At 32.8% G+C, this 21,832-nt stretch overlaps 1 protein-coding gene and 4 non-coding genes across 5 annotated transcripts in view; 4 read left to right on the top strand and 1 right to left on the bottom strand.

The window, feature by feature from the left end:
- Positions 1-21,832, top strand: part of LOC123668896 (adenylate kinase isoenzyme 5) — a 41,200-nt gene that overhangs the window by 5,957 nt on the left and 13,411 nt on the right. The window contains exons 4-5 of the mRNA XM_045602589.1: positions 115-257; positions 9,329-9,511. Coding sequence (XP_045458545.1) covers positions 115-257; positions 9,329-9,511 — 326 coding nt within the window. The remainder of the gene's footprint in view (positions 1-114; positions 258-9,328; positions 9,512-21,832) is intronic.
- On the top strand, positions 10,205-10,278 carry Trnai-aau. The gene has a single exon. It is a non-coding gene; the product is annotated as a tRNA-Ile (tRNA).
- On the top strand, positions 11,409-11,482 carry Trnai-aau. The gene has a single exon. It is a non-coding gene; the product is annotated as a tRNA-Ile (tRNA).
- Trnai-aau lies at positions 12,516-12,589 on the bottom strand. The gene has a single exon. It is a non-coding gene; the product is annotated as a tRNA-Ile (tRNA).
- On the top strand, positions 19,719-19,792 carry Trnai-aau. The gene has a single exon. It is a non-coding gene; the product is annotated as a tRNA-Ile (tRNA).

Genomic DNA, 21,832 nt, shown 5'->3' with positions numbered 1-21,832 from the left:
ATCATTATACACATAAGTATTATAATAATAGAAAGAGAAAGCAAAATAAAATAAAAAAATATTTTTTGGCAAACATTGTTATGGTTTAAAGATTTAACACAGAACTTTTAACAGACATGCAAGACTTCGGGGCATTGTCGAGCAAGACGGTGACAGAAGTACTGATGCTGGAGATGAAGATGGCGCCCACGGCGAAGACCTACCTCGTGTCAGGATACCCGCGATCTATGAGGGATGTCGCTGAATATTCAGATAAGGTGAGATATATTCTGAAGTAGGTGTATACATATTTTATCGTGTACCAAGTGTTAGCGACTGAGATTCACAGGCATTTTTCCAAGCCCACTTTGGTTTTGCATTGATACACTTAGAAAGATTAAATGAAATTTACTCCTCCCAAAATGGAAGTCGTGCAGCGCGTTGTTAGCGCGTAGCTTTAGCGTTGTCACTCAGTGCAGTTATATAAACCTTAAATTTAGATCTAGTATTACAAATACACACAAATAATATACACGGGCATTAGTTCTGAATTAGAATTACAGTTGTCGCCAAATAAGCTATGAGCAGAAGAAGTTGATACGTTTTCTTCAATTTATCGCGGCGTACCAAAAAAATCCATTTCGTATCTAGAGATACTTAGAAATAGGATTCCTATACTATATTAAGCTATGCCACTACGCAGGCCCTATTTTTGTTCACACCAACGAATTGATACTAACAGGATCGAAAGATTTTTGGCTGTAAATGCTGCTGGTAAGAACAGTTTTTTGGGAGCTTCATTGTAATAAACTAAAGGTTATGTGATTGTATTGACCATGTCTTCTCCTAATCATGGCTGCTGAAAGTATCCGAAACGTGGGGCGTCTAAAAAATTTAATAAACCGCGATAAAATCCGAAAAAGTTGTTTCATTATAATGAGTGAAATTCGCGTAAACATTAGAAAATAATAAATCTATTGATTTAAAATATATACTCATAACAGTATAAATAAAAGATAGAATAATTATATAAAGACAAACTGTTGTACAATATACAACTTATTATATATATACTTTATTATAATTTAAAATTACTTATTACTTATTACCCGACTGCCAAGGAAGGGTTATGTTTTTCGCGCGTATCTTGTATGTATGTATATTTGTATGAAATATTCTTTACTACCTCATATTTCCAGAACCACTGAACGGATTTACATAATTGAGGTATCGTTAGGTTTGTCTTAGCTGCTCAAGTGTTCTTAGATAGGTGACATTAAAAAAAAATCAAACATGGCGGCTGCGCGAAGCCATTGTAGTTAATGAAAAAAAATTTTTTTTCTCGAATACTACAATATGGGTATCAAATTGAAGGGCACAATACAAGGATTTTAAAAAGGTATATCATGATTATTATTACCGTAATACTAATAAAGAAATACAATATTAAAGTTAAAAAAATGTGGACTTTGCTCTTTCCCACGCCTAAGCCATGCCAAACTCGCCTCCTAGGCGACGATCAACTTCGGGGTGTAGCCTTTCTAATAAAATACAATATTTAAAAAAAACATACAATTAAAATTACAAATAAAAATTAATAAATGTCACACCAATTTACAATTACATTAATAAAAGCAATAACAAATACATAATACCAAATACAAACAAATAATTTTAATAATAATTTCATTATATTAAAACTAATAGTTGTTGACTTAAGCAGTCACCTATTTGCTAAAGGTCAGGCTTACGTTGCTTTGAGCAGAGTAAGATCTTTCTCCGGGCTTGCTATCAGTTCTCTTGACCCTAAAAAATTACTTAATCAACCACATGATGTAAACTGTTTTAATGAATTGAACCGATTACGTAATTTGTCTGACTAAAAAGACATAAATAAAATAATAATTAAAAAAAAACAAAAAACCCGCCTGCGTGAAGAACAACTAATAGAAAATTATCTGAAAAAGCTGGAACAAGATAAAAATTCAATATGCACACAAAGTCAGCGAAATAAATAGAAACAATATCAAACATTTTGTGCTGTACATTTAAAATATATTAATACGGTAGTCCTTCGAAAATTTATGCAACGTCGTACATAACATGCAGTCGGAGGCATGAAATTGAAGGATAAGTCAAATCATTCTCTCTTTGTGCATGTATAGTTCCAAGCATGTATAGTTCCAATATATAACTTTAACATTAATCCAATCAAAAGCAATTGTTAATTATACTTTACATTGAACCCGATAAATTAAAAGTAAATCACTATCATTGATATTAATGGTAAACTAGAAAAGTTTTGTGCAATATAATTCTAACAATACAAACTGTTTCATGAACTCACCAGTGAATCACGACGGATAATAGACCTCCAACATATGTGAAAACACCAATTACTTCGAATCGTGAACGAGTCAAATTATCATTTCACGATTCAAATAACTTGTGTTGTTAAAAAGTAAATTTGTACCTATAATTAGGGACAATTCGGTAATTCGGCGAATCCAGTATCATTTTGCATTTACTGGATCCGGTGATCTGATCCAGTGATGGCATTATTTGAGGAAATAACCGCTCTATTGAAAGATAGAGCGTGATTCTTAAGTTTACGATTCCTTTGGCGCTGAGATAAAAGATTTGATTAATAGTTTTAAGCCATTTAATATAACTGCGATAAGGCACAGCAGAAAATTTCCTGCTCAAAATATGGAGTAGCCCGACTGGAGTAATTCCTCGACCTTACAGAAGATCACAGCTAAATAACATTACTCTGAAGCAGTGTTGTGGTCCTGATAGTGAGCAAGATGACCAGAGCTCCTGGGGGGAATTGGTGAACGGTAATCACGTACCATCAGGTGAGCCGTACGCTTATTTGCCAGCCTAGTTATATATATTTAAAAAAAATTATAGATATAGATAAAGTTATAGATGCGTTATGGTGATGATACTCCACTCTATTTCCAGTTGAAATAACACCGAAGTTTCTAGACTTATTGTAGTCATTAAAGAACTTCCGACTGTAGTTACTTGCAGAATACCAAGAAATATTAAGATTAAAACTAGGGTTTTGGAGCCTCGCAACCGTAACCAAAGCCATCGAATATCCGAAATAAAAATCTATCCGTAACCTTAACATAAACAGACATAAACGTTTCGGATGATTTCGCAGCGATTTGTCGCAGAAGGAATTAAAATAATACATATTGTGCTACGTTTTCATTGGTCAATTGCGCGCTCAAGAAAATGCGCACAACTTTTTTACGCACTTCAAATTGAGGTTTAGCTAACTATTAAATGAGCAGAGCAGATGATTTATAGTTATACTAAATTTTATTTAGTTAAAATCTAGAGGTTAAAAAGTTTCCCATGGTTCCAGTGTTCCCTTCGCGCATGTCATAGGACTAAATATTTTGTTACTGTAACAGATATTAGTAATGTTTAAGTAGTGAGTTTTAATACTGCCTTAATCTTATACTATTAAACGAGCAATTGTTGTATATATATATATGTGTATGTATCTAAATTTACAATCTGAATTTCGGAAGCGGCTCCAACGATTTTCATGAAATTTAGTATGCAGGAAATTTCGGGGGAGATAAATAAATCTAGCTAGGATTTATTTTTTTTGGAAATGTCGTTTTATCCTTGTGTTTAGACAATGAAAAAATATTGTTAGAATACGAAGGTAAATTTCGCCAATGTCAATAAAGTTGTAATAGCTTAAGTAGTAAATCGACCGGTTGCGATCGAAAAGACAATGGTTCAAATCTTCGGTCAATTATTATTTTTTCTTTTTTTTTCTAATTGCACTCGTTATTTTTTATTTAATAATGTATGTAAAATTGAAAAATGTTATTCATATTTAATCATTATTATTTTTAATTATTTTTTTATTTTTTATATTTTTTATCATTGTCGGTAAAAAAAATATTATTCATATTTTATAAATAATGATTTCCAAGAAACAGGATTTACTTAAAATACCGAGCTATGTTCGGTCACCCAGGTACTAATAAAAAAATGAATGGAGTAAAAGAAATTAAATTGTATCTAATAGACTTTTTGAACATTTCTTTTATTTTTGGCGCTCTGTCAGCATCTACATTTACTTGGTTTTAATTAGGATGGTACTGTTTCGCCTTTTTAGTCTAACTTGCATTTTCTAAGTTTCCAAATTAAATATTAATCTTGAAAAGTAGAAATTACATTTTTTACTTTAAATTTGGATCAAGAATATACGTTACATTGAGCGTAGCTTGGATATTTTATTGTAAAAAAACGGTTGAGCTTTAGACCACACAACTGAAGTAAAACTTCTTTAGCAATAGGCCTGCACTGTGTCTTAGATATACGAAAGATAACTGGCTGTGATAGAAAGAGAGAAAGAAAATGTGTGCTCGCACCTCTCTCTTGTTCCGTCCGCCTCGCCCGATCACACTTTACGTAACACTCTCGTCACGCATTTACCAGATTACTCACCAAGTCAAGCGTTTGGAAAGAAGTTTTACTTCAAAAACGTAATTTTTTTTGTAATATATATTGAAACTTTTTCAAACATTATTTACTCGTATCATTAATTGCTCTACCAATATAAAATGATAGTGTCATTTAAGAATTTCTCAACCTTTACCGATATAAATTATTAATCGATTCGGGAAGGTTGATTAAATGAAATTTTGTTGCTAGTGTGTCAAGGACTTGGAATCCTCACTACAAGGTCGGTGTATCTTTACAGCAAAATATTAACTTATTGGTAAATAGAGCTTATTATTCTAGGACAAATAAAGATAGATTACGTTATTAGCAAAAAAAGATTTTTTTAAGTTCGTGACGAGAGCGTTGCGAAAAGTGTGATCGGGCGAGGTGAACGAAAGTTGAGAGTGAGATATAGGTTAGTGAAGATAGAAAGAGATAGAGTAACGTTTCATATATTATTGTGGGAGCTATAGAAGTAAGTCGTGTGGTCTAGAGCACACTCGTTTTTTTTTAAAGTTATAGTAATATACTTAAAAAGTCAAATAACTCATACTTTTAGTGATTATTAATGTAGTTACGTTATCATCAACTATTAATTACTTATTTATTGTCAATTTGAGCGAATGCGATATAAAATGTTAATAAAAATAATAAATTTTACTTTTATTAAATTTTAAATTATCTTGAAAAGAAAAACCTATAAAACCTAAGGGATGCTCCTATTTTATAAAATCACAGTTAGTAGAATAGAAAAAATAATATCGACTGTTCCTACGTACAATATCAAAATTGAAAAAAGGCACTTTACATTTTTCGCTGAATGATTTGTTAAGTATCGATATTGAGTATAAGCTCATGAAAAATGTGATTTTATGTGTATTTTATAACATTTTCTCTTTTTTCTTTAAAAAAAATATACATAAAAAGTAGTTTTTTATGCAATAAAAAAAATAGAAAATTTTCAGTTTCGATACTGTACGTAGGGACAGTCGATATATAACGTAGTCCAAACGGTGCACCCGTTTCCGCTGGAGGTGGTCGTTTGCTATTCTTTAGGTCTTTGTATTGCGGTAACTTTTTGTGTAATTCCGCCATTGTTTACATGCAGTGAAAAATGACAAAGACTCAAGTAAAGGTTCAATAGAATGTCATAATTATCATGTCATCGACATTCTTTTGTTATATGCGTTTTTCTGAATGAATTATACTCTTATGAAACTGCAGCGGAATAAGTGACTTTTTTTATACAACTGGGTTGGAAAACAAGCGTACGACTCACCTAATGGTAAGCGGTTACCGTATCGTATCGAATAGACGTCTGCAACACCAGAAGCATCTTAAGCGTATTACCAACCCTATCCCGACCATTCCAAGGAGATATGGTCCCCTTACTCACCCCCGGAACACTACACTAGTTAAGAGCAGTGTTAGTTGTGATCTTCTGTAAGACTTGAAATACTTCTCCAGAGGGGGCGCCAGATTTTAAGCAGGATATTACCTGCCTAGCCCTAAATCAGTAAACAAATAGTTTTTTAAAGTTGGATGAAAGCACTTTCTTCCGATGTAATCTTTATAATGGCTTATAAGGCATTGCCAAACAACTTCAGGTAATAACAACACCATAGTAAATTAAAAAAAAAAGTGATGTATAAACTTGTAAATTATAAAGATAAAAAAAAACATGACTGTGCCTATGGCCAACACATTACTCTTTTTCTGTAAAAGTGAGAAAGATATTAACAAAACACGCTACTCTACAAAGGATTGACGTTCATCGTTATTTATTTTAAAAGATTTTGCAGTTCGATAAAGTTGCTATATAAAGTACAATTTAAATAATGATCTTTATACGCTACATGTGGTCGGTTAATGTAATTGTAATGAAACTGTACCTCGGGGAGCGCAATAAGTAATTGTGCACTTAGAATTGATTGGTCTGTTAAGGGCATGTGAACCGACTTCTAAATGAGGATACGTATGTGCTCGACTTTTTAATTGAGCTTTAGTGAGTTATAGCCGGTTGCTGACAGTTTACCTCGCTTATAAGCTTGTGATAGACTTATCAGAGACTTTATCAGTAGAAGAAATAGTTTGTTTTTGACATTAGCCATAATTCGAATCCGCAATTTGAAGTTGAAGATTATTTTATATAATAAACTATATCAGCTGTTTTATGAACACTTATATTAATATAATCTATATAAATAAAAATGAATGTTGCTAAGCGCAAAACTCGAGAATGGCTCGATCAATTCACTTAATTTATTTTTTGTATGTTCCTTAAGGACCACGGAATATTTTAAAACAAAAAAAAAAACAATATTTTTACTATTAACTTTTGACGGAACGAAGTCTGTCCGGGCAGCTAGTTTAAAATAATTTTCAAGGTGTTAATTCACATTGCTGTAAAGACATTACTGCGTTTTACGTACATGGTACCTTGTAAATGTATCTAAATATTCAGAAAACTGTGTTTGTCGTTAATTTCATTCAGTAGATGATCTCACTGGATGCACTTTTATGTCAAGTTTTGCTTTTACCGTTTTCTCTTAATTTTGCTTCAATCTACATAAAATTAATGAAAATAAAATACGCGCTCGTATTTTATAAAGTTTTAAAACAGAATATGAGAATGATCGCCAAAAAGTGTAGTGCAATAGACAAGCGTGATTGAGTTAATTCAAGACGAATATAAGCAGTAGAAGAAAAGAAAAATGTCTAGCATATTGGCACTTAGAGTTACATTATGTAGGTTCAAGGATTATCTCTTAATTTATTTTAGATGTTGAAACTATTTTTTAATCATATATATTTGATTTTAATGATTATAACAAGATATGTAAAATATTTTATGCTTTCAATTAAACTTCTATTTGAAACCAGTGCCGAAGAACCATAAAAAACGCAATACAAACAAAAACGCCCAGATAGACGATAGTGTTTTGTCCTCACAGCCGTGCTACAAAAAAGGCACAGTATTAGTTAGTCTGTTAGTCATAAACAAATTATTTATACACGCGATCGAGTAAATACGTGAACTCGTATGTCATGATTCATACAAAGAATGTGAGGGTCACACATTTTTCCAGAACTTCTGTCGAACAATTAAAAATTAATTTTTGCTTTTAATATAAATATATCATAACCTCACATGAACAAACTATTAGGTAAATAGATATAGTAGATATTAAATAATAATAAATAATAGATATTGTAATACGAAATTAAAATGGCGTCATGAAAACTTCACATATTTCGCTGGCCCCGGGCAATAAAGCGGTATACGCCGGTTACACCCTTTTTAATGTTATTTAATTTTTGGCTTCTCTGAGTATCAATCTATCACTCTTATTTTTTTCAGTTTTTTTTATTAATATTTCGTTAGAATAAATGACAATAACCGTTTTATTGCATGGATAATTCTCTTACGACTAAGCTATGTATTATTGCATTACTCTAAGAATACAAAAAACCGGTGAACATCTTTACAGTAATTGTTAATGATCTTGCTATTAAAATAGTATGATCTATGAATTGTATTATACATTTTTTTAATTATTTCATTAAAAATTATACGATTTGTTTTTAAAAAATTATTTTTAAAAACTTAAATTGGTAAAAAAAATAGCTTTCATTTGACATATTGAACGTCTGTTTTGGATCACTGTACACTGCACTATAAACAAATTAGCTTCTTTTATTTCTCCTGTAAAATTTGATTTTTGATATTACCGCTTTATTGCCCGGGGACAGCGATTTGAATACTAAAATGTATTTTAAGAAAAGAAAGATATGACTAAATTTTAATTTACTGAGTTATACTAGTTAATATCTTTTACTAGATTACAAAACATCAAATCAACCAATTTATATCAAAAAATAATATAACAGACAAGCGGACCCGGCAGACGTGATGCCCGGAATATCAGCTATAGGTACCTAATTTGATTATCGACATACCGAGAAAGAGAAATGTCAAATAGTAAATGGGAATTTGTTTTTTTTTGTGTCTCATTTATTCCAAAACTTAGAAAATTATAACATATTTACTATAATTGTACATAGATCGAATTTGTAATCATTACCAGTGCTAATATACTTTGTTTACAATAATAATTGTTGTGTTACTTCCGTCATTGCACAACAAAGGCGTTATTAAGACATTTTTATTGTTCTACCGAAAGGTTTACAAAGGCGATAAGACATTTTTATTAAACTACCGAAAGGTTTATTAACTGAAAGGTTTTTGATACAGTTCGAATAATTATGGATTACGTTACAGCACTTAAAATTCTCGTAATCGGTGAGAGTGGAGTTGGGAAATCAAGTATTATCCTGGCCTTTACAACATAAATATACATATACATACTACATATAATATACTATCATACACACCACTACTTGTATAAGAATATACACATAAATATTACATATATTTATATAAAATACATACATATTATGCAATACACAGTAAAAGTAATATCAATGAGAAGATATTTACAGATATTAGGTATATCAAAATTTATCTTTTTCAGAGTGTACATATTTGTCATTCAAATGAACTAACTTCATCATTACATCATCATCATGATCAAATGAACTAACTCAATTCTCCTTTTCTCTCTCTACGATGTAGCATACCTAAAAGTACCATATTGAGTTTTTACTTACGAGTATTTTGGAAATTTTATTTTCAGACCAAAATATTGTTATCTATTTTCCAGAATTCTTGACGATATTAAATTGTCATGACTTATCATTTCACGAGCTTAGATAAAATAATAGTATTTAACCAAAAGCTTTACATACAAATTACCAAAATATAATTCAAAACTCCTCGATCCTGTCAATAACACCAGAACGCTTCTAGATCCAGACAATAAGCGGCGTGGTGCTGGTCTCCTGGCGGCAGCGGGTTCTGGAGCGTCAGATCGAGTACGGTGCAAGACTGGGGCACGTCGTGCTCAGTTTGGCAAGAATGGAACTGAGCAACTTCTATAGAAACGTGATGCCCGTCGCGGACTACTTTGACCAGAGCAACATGTTAATCGCTGTGAGTTTTTTTTATATATATATATATATACACTTTTTTATTATATTTAGGTTTGTATTAAAATGAGTCCGTGGTCGTTAGCTAGCAATAATTCACTAATAGCTGACTCGGCGAACATCTCACATTCCATTTCAATTTTATACCTTTTCTTAAGCTTAGTCCTGATAATAATGATCACAAAACAAAAATAAAGAACAATCCAATGTGGTGAAGGTGTTCGAACGTTACGCTCGTGGGTATATTTTTTTAGCGTTGTTTTTTAAGTTATAAGTACAGAACATCTCACATTCCATTTCAATTTTATACCTTTTCTTAAGCTCAGTCCTGATAATAATGATCACAAAACAAAAATAAACAATAACCCAATGTGGTTGGTGGAGGTGTTCGAACGTTACGCTCGTGGGTTTATTTTTTTTAGCTTTTTTTTTAATTTACAAGTACATTATATAGCCTATTACTTCAGAAATTCGAACCGCAATGCATTAAAAAGGCTAACATTTTATGTATAATTATTTTACGCCTTTGTGTTATCAAAAATATTCTTTGAGGATATAGGTGATAACAGCGGCCTATATATACGCGATTATTTTACATAAGCATGTTTGTTAATACAAGAAAGTTATACATTAGATTTATGATATATTTATCAATTTGTACTGAATGTGATACGTAATTTATGGCTGATTGCATATCGGCCCATTAGCTCAGTTGGTTAGAGCGTCGTGCTAATAACGCGAAGGTCGCGGGTTCGATCCCCTCATGGGCCAATATTATTTTTTGACACATGTAAAGTAAAACTAACATTTTTCTGTAATAAATGTTGATGTAATATTTTTTGATTGAGAAAAAAAAAAAATTAGTCTAAATGAAATAATAATTATATTTTGTTACTTTGTCCGTGCATTCATTGTCGAGACACGCAGGCGAGAGATAAGACATATTAGCCCTTCCAAAGTCTGGGGAGGGGGGGAGGATAATTAAAATGACTAACAGAGCCTAATCCAGAGCATGACAAAAGTGTCCCAAACTCCGATTTGTTTTCAAAGGACTGTATTTAAGGATTAACATGGCGTTGTTCACACTGGTTGGTTAAAAAAAGAATAGGTTATTAGGATATTGTGTGCTCGACGATAGAATTAGGAGCGTTCTACACATCGTGTAGGAGTCGCAAACGGAAATTTTTTGGTTCAATACCAATTAAAATAAATTAAATGTAAAATTTATTACTCATTAAATATTTGCAAAATGTTGAAATAAAGTTGAAGTTTGAAGATCAGCGTTCAAAATCCGTGTCGTAAACTCTAACTCTATCGAAGCATAGTAGAGTTAGCATCTGCTAACTAAAGCTAATAACTCCTTAGACAAATATATACTGAGAATGTCGGCGCCGGTAATTGATCGTAGGTAAATGTTTATTTAAAAATATGAGGTTGAAAACAGCATGATTTATTGATAAACTAGCTGTGCCCGCGACTTCGTCCGCGTGAAATATAAAAAAAAAATAATGTTCAGTTCGCAGAGTTACAAAATAAATAAATTCCTAAAATAAAAGTAGCCCAAGTTACTTTTTATTACATCTGCCAGTGAAAGTCCCGTTAAAATCGGTCCAGCCGTTTCAGTTAATAGCCGGAACAAACAGACAGACAGACAAAAATTGTAAAAAATGTTATTTTGATATGTATCGATGTTTATACATTCACATGCATTTAGTAAATAGCGCCTATTTTAATATTACAAACAAAAACTCCAATTTTATTTATTTGTTTAGATTAATGCTACACAATAATAAAAGTTAACATATATACGAAAGTAAATAATATACGTATCATAATAAATAATGGACAAGTCGTTGGTGTACGAGTCTGACTTGGTCGTTTTTTTCGCTTCAGATGGCAACGGCCCATTAGCTCAGTTGGTTAGAGCGTCGTGCTAATAACGCGAAGGTCGCGGGTTCGATCCCCTCATGGGCCAAAAATATTCTTTTGATTAATCAAATATTACCTAATATTTCAAGTAATAATTTCATTTTTATCTTTCATCAACTTTTATATAAAATAAAACAAAGTATGTGTACACAAAAATATTATTTGTATTTTGTCGAGTTTGTTTTTACCTACATATTATACATTTATATATATTTAATACATATAATGAAAGACATAGACACGATTTCCTCACAAAGTTTTTTTTTTATACAACTAGGTCGGTAAACAAGCGTAAGGCTCACCTGATGGTAACCGGTTACCGTAGCGTACAGACGCCTGCAACACCAGATGCATCGCAAGCGCGTTGCAGACCTCATTCCCAATCCACGCCAGGAGCTCTGGTCACCTTACTAAGTCTTATCAACAGGAACACAAAACTTGAAAACAGTATTATTTAGCCGTGATCCTCTGTAAGGTCGAGGTACTTCCCCAATCGGGCTGCTCCATATTTTGAGCAGGATATTTTCTGCTGTGACCCTAACTTTTTTATTTCTGTAATAAAAATAAAACACACACAAATATCTAAATACACTTATAAAATCACTGTAAAACTAAAAATGAAATGTTAAAAAAATTGATAGAATATCCATATTATTTTGTTACTTGTTAAACATCTTTGCTGTACATCAAAAAGTAATTTTAATATAAATATACTATTTTACAAAAATGTTCTTATAGTTAAGAACCGATCTCCTCTAGACGTATCTTCAGTCTCAACATCATAGTTATATCCGTAGCACCGCTGATACGTCATGCTACGAGTCTTGGAATTATCAGTATTTTTGTGACTATACACATAAGCATTTATTTATTTATTTATTTATTTATTTATTTATTTATTTATTTATTTATTTATTTAATAAATGCATACCAACTAAGTACATAAAAAAGTTTTCTACATTAAAACAATACCACAAAGTTATACACATATTATACATTATATTACAAGCATTAAATTATTTATACTTAAATCAAACTAATAAGTATAGTAATTGGCTTTTCAAAAAAAATATTTTTTTTGGCCCATGAGGGGATCGAACCCGCGACCTTCGCGTTATTAGCACGACGCTCTAACCAACTGAGCTAATGGGCCAGATGCTATCTGCTTCGAAATAACGCACTTGCTTATGACATATATAAAAGAAACGTCATAATCTGATAATGTCAAGTCAAGAATAGACATCCCGCCGACTTTACAAGTATTTATTTTTTACTTAATATTTTTGGTCACTATTCATTCTCAGGCTTGTGTGATTTTTTATAGCCTATCAGCTTTCTGAAGCTCAAATGGTTATTTTATGTCACGTCGGACCAATATATCCCAAACTTTGAAACGAACAAACTATATATATATGTGTTACTTCAAATTTCATTTTTAAAACAAACATTCATTTTTATATAATAATAATAAATAATTATTATATATATACTTATTATATATTCATTTTATATAAAAATAATTATTATTTTATATATAATTTTAAAATTGACATAACAAAAAGTCACTCACTGAAGAGTTAAATTGTTTCAACGTGTACGTTTATTTATCTATAGGATTTTATATATTGGAGTGTCTGTTTGTAATATTAAAATAACCGTTTTTTACCAAATGCATATGGATGTATACACGGTACATATACCAAAATAAAATTTCTTACAATTTTCGTCTGTCTGTCTGTTTGTTCCGGCTAAACTCTTAAGCGGCTGGACCGATTTTGACGGGACTTTCATTGGCAGATAGCGATGTAATAATGAGTAACTTAGGCTACTTTTATTTCAGAAATTTATAACTCTGCGAACTGAACAATTTTTTTTGTTCAATTTCACGCGTGCGAAGTCGCGGTCACAGCTATTTAAGAATAAATAGTAACCATCTCTTATCGCGGTGTAATAAAAAAAAAATATTATTATATCTTTCAGGTACTTACTCGTATTTATAGGTGTTATACGCTTAAACACTAATCCAGTATATTCTATCCTATTTTATCAGTTGAATAATATTTAGAATAAGGTAAAAAGAATTTTGTATTTTACTTGATTATATTTTATTTGATAGATTTACAGTCGAATCGATTAATTAGATATTGTACATTTCGAAATATTTCGCATATACATACATATATGTAGGTATAATTGGAATGTGTCTAATTATATGGTATAATAGAATTTCAAAAGAAAAAGTGAGATCGCTTCAGCCTGTAATATTCGACTGCTATAGGTCTCTTTCCCCATGTAGGAGAAGGATCAGAGCTTAATCCACCACGCTGCGCCAGTGCGGGTAGGCGGATTTATCTCTACTATGAGTAACTTCGAGGCGCGGTAGGGAGACCCACAAGAACTGCATAAACACCCAGACCACGGCAAACATCTGTATGGCCAATACAAATGTTTTTCATGTGTAATGTGAGACGTATAATATACACATAACGTCTGTGTACTTATAGCTATTAAATTAACTTAAAAATTGAAACAATCCCTTTGCTATAAATCCATTTTATGCTGAAAGTGCCTTAGAAAATTTTAGAAAAATAGCCGATACACTTAAAACCGGTGGATTTAGACCAAAAATAGCTAAGGACCAATGCAAATAAACTTCATCATTACAGCCTATACAGTCCACTGCTGGATATACGAGTAGGCCTCCACAAGTTTACGCCAAGAATAACGTGAATCATCATCATCATCGTGAGTCATGTGTTTTGCCCATAGTCACCACGCTGGGCAGGCGGGTTGGTGACCGCAGTACTGGCTTTGTCGCACCGACGACGCTGCTGCCCGTCTTCGGCCTGTGTATTTCAAAACCAGCAGTTGGATGGTTATCCCACCATCGGTCGGCTTTTTAAGTTCCAAGGTGGTAGCGGAACTGTGTTATCCCTTAGTCGCCTCTTACGACACCCACGGGAAGAGAGGGGGTGGCTATATTCTTTATTGCCGTAGCCACGCAGTACAATAATAAACTTACTTTCACGTAAAAAATTGAATTTATATGGACCTATCTATTCGATATGTACGATTTCACAGACCAACAGATAGACATTGGCGTCAAACTAACAATATGCTTCTTTTTGCGCAGCGGGTTAAAGATGAATCTCCATTTTCGTTTGGTCGCGGCGTTATCCGCGTGCTTCTTTACCGATTTCGGAAGTAAAAATAGTTGCACTAAATAATATTTGCAAGACAAAATACAGTTTTTTGAAAAAAAAATTATACGACGTATGACAAACAATGTTTTCTCCTCTGCCCCTAGGTTGCCTGGAAGAGATCGCTTTTTAGCGATAAGGCCGCCCTTTGTGCCTGATGATACTCTGTTTAAGTCCATAATATGTATTATTTCTGTTTTGGTGTACAATAAAGTGTATTGTTATGTTATGTTGTTATGTTATGTTTTATCTTTTTTATAATATATGACAAAAAATAATCGTAAAAATCAAACTAAACTAAGTACAATTCGAACATCGAAAGGCGTAGAGAAGAAAATATACGTCGTCGGCAATTACATTTGCATATTTGATATGAAAATTACCGGTTCAGAACCTTTCGTTCATCTATTTTGAATGTTAAATTATTATGTTACTTTCATATGTAAACAGGGCTACGTGTAAACTTGCAATTGCTTATAAAGTATTCATACTTTAATATCCAGGCGCATAACCGAGTTTTAAGTGCCTCGGTAGTTTTTTCTTTCTTTTATGAAATTAAAAAGAAACGTTAGCGTATAAGTTAAGTAAGTTTAAGTATAAGTGTAGAGGTTATTTAAGGGATCTTACGATAATGTTTTGTTACTTGTCTATTTTGTTAATGCTGCTAAGGTTACCGTAGCCTATGGACACTAACAATACATACATTATTGGAGTCCATCATTTGGAGCATCGCAAGTGCGTACCTACACATACATCCTGATATGCTCCGGCTGACCGGTTACCTTTCTTAACATAGAAATAGATCACAATTTGTTTGACTACGATTTTCTGTAAGCTCTAGAAACTTCTCTAGGGAGATGGCTACAAATTTTGAGCAAGACATTTCTGTTGTACCCTGTCTCAATGACTTTCTATGATTTGTTTTTGATTAAAACGAATGTAACTACATATTATAAAATAACGTTTCTCGTTGAGTTTGTTACATCCTAAATTTCGGAGATTACGGCTTTATATTTTGTACTATGCCATTCCACATTTATAATATACATTTTTTGAACTCAACTCTGTTGTAAAATAAATTGGTACTTTTTTATTTAACGAGGTCGGCGAATAAGCGCACGTTCTACCTGATGGTCAGCGATTACCGTAGCTTATAGACGTTTGCAACACCAGATGCATTGCAAGCGCGTTGCCGTCCCTATCTCCAATTCCCCCCAGGAGCTCTGGTCACCTTACTCACCAAACAGGAACACAACACTGCTTGAAAACATTATTATCGAAGTACTACTCCAGTCGGACCGCTCCATATTATGAGCAGTAAATTTCTTATTGTGCCCCCACCTCGGTTAAAACTCAGTACTTTTTAACCGACTTCCAAAAAAGGAGGAGGTTCTCAATTCGACTGTATTTTTTTTTTTTTTTTTTTTTTTTATGTATGTTACATCAGAACTTTTGACTGGGTGGAGCGATTTGGACAAATTTTCTTTTAATCGAAAGGTGGTGTGTGCCAATTGGTCCCATTTAAATTTATTTGAGATCTAACAACTACTTTTCGAGCTATATCTAATAATGCGTTTTTACTTGACGCTTCTTTCGTCGACCTACGTTGTATTATACCACATAACCTTCTACTGGATATACCGATTTTGATAATTCTTTTTTTGTTGGAAAGAGGATATCCCTGGTTTGGTACCATGATAAAAAAACCAGGATCTGATGATGGGATCCCAGAGAAATCGAGGGAACTTCTTGAAAATCCGCAATAACTTTTTACTGGGTGTACCGATTTTAATAATTTGTAATTTAATCGAAAGCTGATGTTTGTCATGTGGTCACATATAAATTTTATTGAGATCTGATAACTACTTTTTGAGTAATCTTTGATAACGCGCAGTTACTTGACTATTTTTTCGTCGATCTACGTTGTTAATACAACGATGTAATTGAAGTCGGTTTTTTTTTCGTTTGCGAGCAAACACAATTATTGTTAAGTACAAATTGTCGTGTTGGAGTCATCGAAGTCATCGCATACTTTTGAGTTAAATAAAGGATATTGAGATTATTTATTGCACCATACACATTATGTATCACCATTAATATGTAACTTGAGTATATCTTTCATTCTAATTTAATTCATTGAAATGCCCTACTTGACTTACTTATGACTAGCCCGTTGGCGCAGTTTGTAGTGAACCTGCTTTCTGCTCCGGGGGTTGTGGGTTCGATTCCCACCCGGAGTCTGGGTTTAATATATATTTATTTATATATGTATTACTTATATGTAAGTTTATCAAAAAAAAAAAATGTAGCTATACCAGTCGGCTCTTATCTATAACACAAGCATTAAGTTGCTTACTTTAGGAACAGACGACCGTGTATGTGTGTGTATTACGTAGATATTTATATTTATATTTATAAATGAAATGTTAATGAAATAATGAGCGGGCCTCATAATCATACGTGACCATTAGGTTGTTAAACCGTGTGTCACGTGAACTTGGTGTAATATCGATTTTAACCGCTGTTGATAAACGGTAAAAATTATAGAGTATAAAATGTGTTATAAATATAACAAATGTACGAAATGTCTGTACAGTGTATGTCATAAAATTGTAACAGATCCAACTCGGTCCGTTGAAATTATTGAAAAAAAAAAATCCGGTAGGAGTAGAGTAGGCAGCTCAAGCAATGTACCGGATGTTGCACGCAGCCATAGATTACAGTATCCGCTTTCCATCAGGAGGAACGAATGCTTGTTTGCCACTGATATAAAGATACTTCAAGGTCATTGTTTTTTTTTTACAAATTACAGACATGTGTACTTCAGTAATAGGCGCAAAAAACTTGAAACTCAGATTGTATATCCTTTGTACTTTTTGTGTATTGTACCTTTGTATTCTTAAACGATTGTAGTCAGTTTTGTAGACTAATAAAATAAAAAAAGCTACATTTACACGAAAAAAAGTTGCGCTACGAATTTCGCCGGAGTTTATAACTGTAACAGTTTGAAGTATGAATATAGTCGACATTTTAATTATTATTTTTTTGTGTAAACCTAATTGATACTGCAAAAACTGTATTTCAGTTTTTTTTTTAAATAATAAACGATTCACGCTTCATAAACGGATCCCCCGGTAGGATTTCCTCCTATACCGAAATTACTAAATGAATTTAAATGGAGCTTAGTATGTCCTGTAGCTGCGTGGCTACGGCACTAAAGAATACAGCCACCTCCTCTTTTCCGTGGGTGTCCTAAGAGGCGACTTAGGGATAACACAGTTCCACTACCACCTTGGAACTTATAAAACCGACCGGTGACGGGATAACCATACAAATGCTGACTTTGAAATACACAGGACGAAGACGGGCAGCAGTGTCTTCGGTGCGACAAAGCCAGCCCTGCGGTCATCAACCCGACAGCCCAGCGTGGTGGCTATGAGTAACACACACGAGTTCAGGCCATTTTTGACGCGAACTTGTGTCCTATGTCCAGCAGTGGACTGAAATAGGCTGAAATGATGATGATGAATGATGGAACTTCGTATGGTTTTACTTCATACTATTTTTGTTCCAAATGTCATTCCAGTTTTTTAACTAGGGATTGAAAGTCGAAACGCATAATCGTGAAAGTCAATACAGCTTATATCATGTAAATAACATGGCAAATAACCCGTTTTTATGTCCATATATTCTTATGGTGTTCATATGTTAATACACGGAGCAACAGGCGGAGCTAACAGCCCTGACATCAGAGTACGTATTGTGACAGATCAATAGCCATCAATAAAACATGTACACGTTTAGTATCGACCGCCATGTCATATTACGGTCAGGTACAATGTCAGTGTCTCGACCACTACTGGTGCTTTTATTTACGTTCGACAGTACTAACTACGTACGCCGATTCGCAATGGAGCTGCGTGGTGGATTAAGCTGCGACTCTTCTCCTACATGGAGAAAGAGGCCTATGCCCAGCAGTGGGATGTTACAGGATGAATTGTGACTACTACGTTACATACGCGCCAGACTGCCAATGCCAACATAGTAGTGCCAATATGCCAGTGCCACAGTCATTGTAGTAGTAGCAGATGACTTAAATGTTACAGGACAATGACCCATTGATAATAATTAATCGCTTATTGATTTATAACTCTATACAGTTTTTATTATTTTATCATATTGTAAAGATTACACTTTTGTATATTACAAAAGTATTTAGTATTAGTTGTTAGTTATTTGTATGTTATTTGAAGATATGAATAAAAAAAGCAACATTTTCAAGTCGTTTCCCTATGTTAGCTGGACCCGCGATTTCGTCGGCGTGGAATCTAACAAAAAGTTATTGTTCAGTTCGCGGAGTTATATAATAAATAAATTTCTAAAATAAAAAAGTTCTAACCGCTGCTACTGTATCGTGTCCAGTACCCAAAGGTTATCTGGAAGAAATCGCTATTTAGCGATAAGATCGCCTTTGTACATCTTGTATTGTATCTTTCTTTATATGTGTCTGTATTTTGGTGTACATTAAGAATAAATAAATAAATAAAAATAAATAAAAGTAAAAGCTATCTGCCAGTGAAAGTCCCGTTAATCGGTCCACCCGTTTCAGAGATTAGCCGAAACAAACAGACAGACAGACAGACAAAAATTATAAAAAATGTTATTTTGGTATGTGTAGCGTGTATACATACATATGAATTTAGTTAAAAGTAGTTATTTTAATATTACAAACAGACATTCCAATGTTATTTATTTGTATATATATATAAAGACCTTCTTTAACGCGTCATTGCAAAGGTAGAAAAAAAAATGCTTACTTAACTGGCTACCGATTTTTAATGTGTGTACAAAGTTTTTATACTTACTTTTAATTGATTAAAACTTTCGCTTACATGAGAGAAATAGAGAGTGGTTATTATTCTCTCATTTGCCATTTGTTACCACTTTTAAAGAAATCAACATAAAGAATATTAATTTCCAATAGAATATAAGTGTACAAAGGTAATATTATCGCTAAGAAGCGATTTCTTTCAGACAATGTCACATGAGTAATGATTTTATTTTTCAACGATAGAGTCAACAGGCCCATTAGCTCAGTTGGTTAGAGCGTCGTGCTAATAACGCGAAGGTCGCGGGTTCGATCCCCTCATGGGCCACGATTTTTTTTTATTGTGAAGTAATCTTTGTTTGGTCAATTGAAATTATTATTTATTTTTTGTAAATATTTAATCGTGGGATTACTTAATTGTGGTTTTTAACTGAGTTCAAAAAAGGAAGCGGTTCTTAATTCGACTGTACTTTGTTATGTGTGTTGCTTAGATTTTTTTTTAATGAAATTTTGTGATCCCATCCCGTTACTACACTATTTTTTCGTCTGTCCACGTTGTATTACTTGTCGATGTGATTGAAATTGGTTTTTTTTTATCGTTTCTAAGCAAACACATTGTACAAATACAGTACAGTATTGTATTTAGGTTTTGTGAATTTTATTGGTAATCTTTCTATATTCATAAAAATGAATGTTACCAAGCGCAGCGTTGCAAGCGCAAAACAGCGACATCAATGAAACTAGCGCATCTTTTCCCTGTTCGGTGTGTGGTAGAGTCTGCCGCTCCCGTATCGGCTTGTACAGCCATCAGAAAAAATGTCTGAAGAGCATTTTTTCTGATGGCTGTACAAGCAACACAAGCACCGTTTAAATCGTCTGGAATAGACGTAAAAACCTATGATGAAGCGCACAACTTGAGAATGGCTCGACAAATTCGACTAATTTATTATATATATATATATGTTCCGTGAGGCCTACGGAAGGTTTTAATACAAAAAAAAAATAAAAAAAATTTTTTTTTACTGTTAACTATTAACAGAACGACGTCTGTCTGGGCAGTGATTAAATTAATAAATAAATTTATTACGTAAACTGTTCCGAAAATCAGACGTTCTGTCAATGACGGTTTAACAACAGCAAAACAAAAAGTAAACAAACATCGTTCGAACCTCAGTGGTTATCGAATATATGTACATATTTCAAAACACAAATACAAGCTTTTAGAACTTTGATAATATCGATGTATTGATGTCAAGTTCGTTTCGAGTCAAGGGTAGCTTGTACGATCGAATGCGTCCAATACACAAATGTTTGTTGAACCAACATTGTTGAAGTAAAACTTTTTTACGCACGCACGCTGGTGAATGCTTGACGGGATCGTTACGAAAAGCGTGATCGGACGAGTCGAACGGAAGTTGAGAGGGAGATATAAGTTAGGTGGAGCTAAAGTAGTTTTGATTCAGTCGTGTGGTCTAAGGAACACTCGTTTTTACTCAAAGAAAGCTACCCGTAAGATTGGACAGAAAAAGCTCGGGCCGAATATTATTTGTTATGAAAAAAAAAAATGTAAAAAAGGGGAAAAAATAATGCTTCCACCTTAAAATACTAGTGCGATAAATAAATTAATATTAAAAATCTGTTCCCCCACATTAAAATCGGTTAAGTTTGACCTGATCTACAAATGTCCGGTACCGCTGTGTTAATTAATATTTTTACAGCATATTTTGTTTGGCTCTAATTCCCAACAGCGACTACAATTGATAAACATTTTAATTAATTAATCACATTATTTCAAACATTAAAAATACCTAGACATAGTAATTTTTATGGAAAACGTACGCTTGAATATATTATTCCTTTTTTAATAAATAATAATCTGCCATCGAATTTAAAAGAAAAAATGCAAAATAAAAAGTATAAAAACATATTTAAAAAAATCTTTTTAGACCAACATATAGAGAGAGAATGAAATGGCCACATTTGTTATTTCTATAATATAAAAATGAGTCGCTGAATGTGTTGCTAAGCGCAAAACTTGAGAACGGTTGGACCGATTTCGCTAATTCTTTTTTTCAAATATTCCTTGAAGTACGAGGATGGTTCTTACGGAGAGAAAAATTCTAAAAAAAAAATTAATAAAATTAAAGAATCGACTGTTAGGCGATACGAAGTTCGCCGGGTCAGCTAGTTTATTATAATTATCATTATTCTTTAACCATTTGATGTTCATTCTTTTTCCAATTATATTCACATGTATAATCTAATATTTGTATAGCTTAAAATCATATTTTTATATTAGTATATAATATCGTGTGTACTTTAGTATTATTACTTTTGAAACACAGTGTACTGTTAAACTGCTGTTGTT

This window comes from Melitaea cinxia, chromosome 3, assembly GCF_905220565.1.
Source record: "Melitaea cinxia chromosome 3, ilMelCinx1.1, whole genome shotgun sequence".
NCBI classification, from domain to species: domain Eukaryota; kingdom Metazoa; phylum Arthropoda; class Insecta; order Lepidoptera; family Nymphalidae; genus Melitaea; species Melitaea cinxia.
Note: the sequence above shows the minus strand (reverse complement) of the source record. Positions and strands in the feature narration are given on the sequence as shown.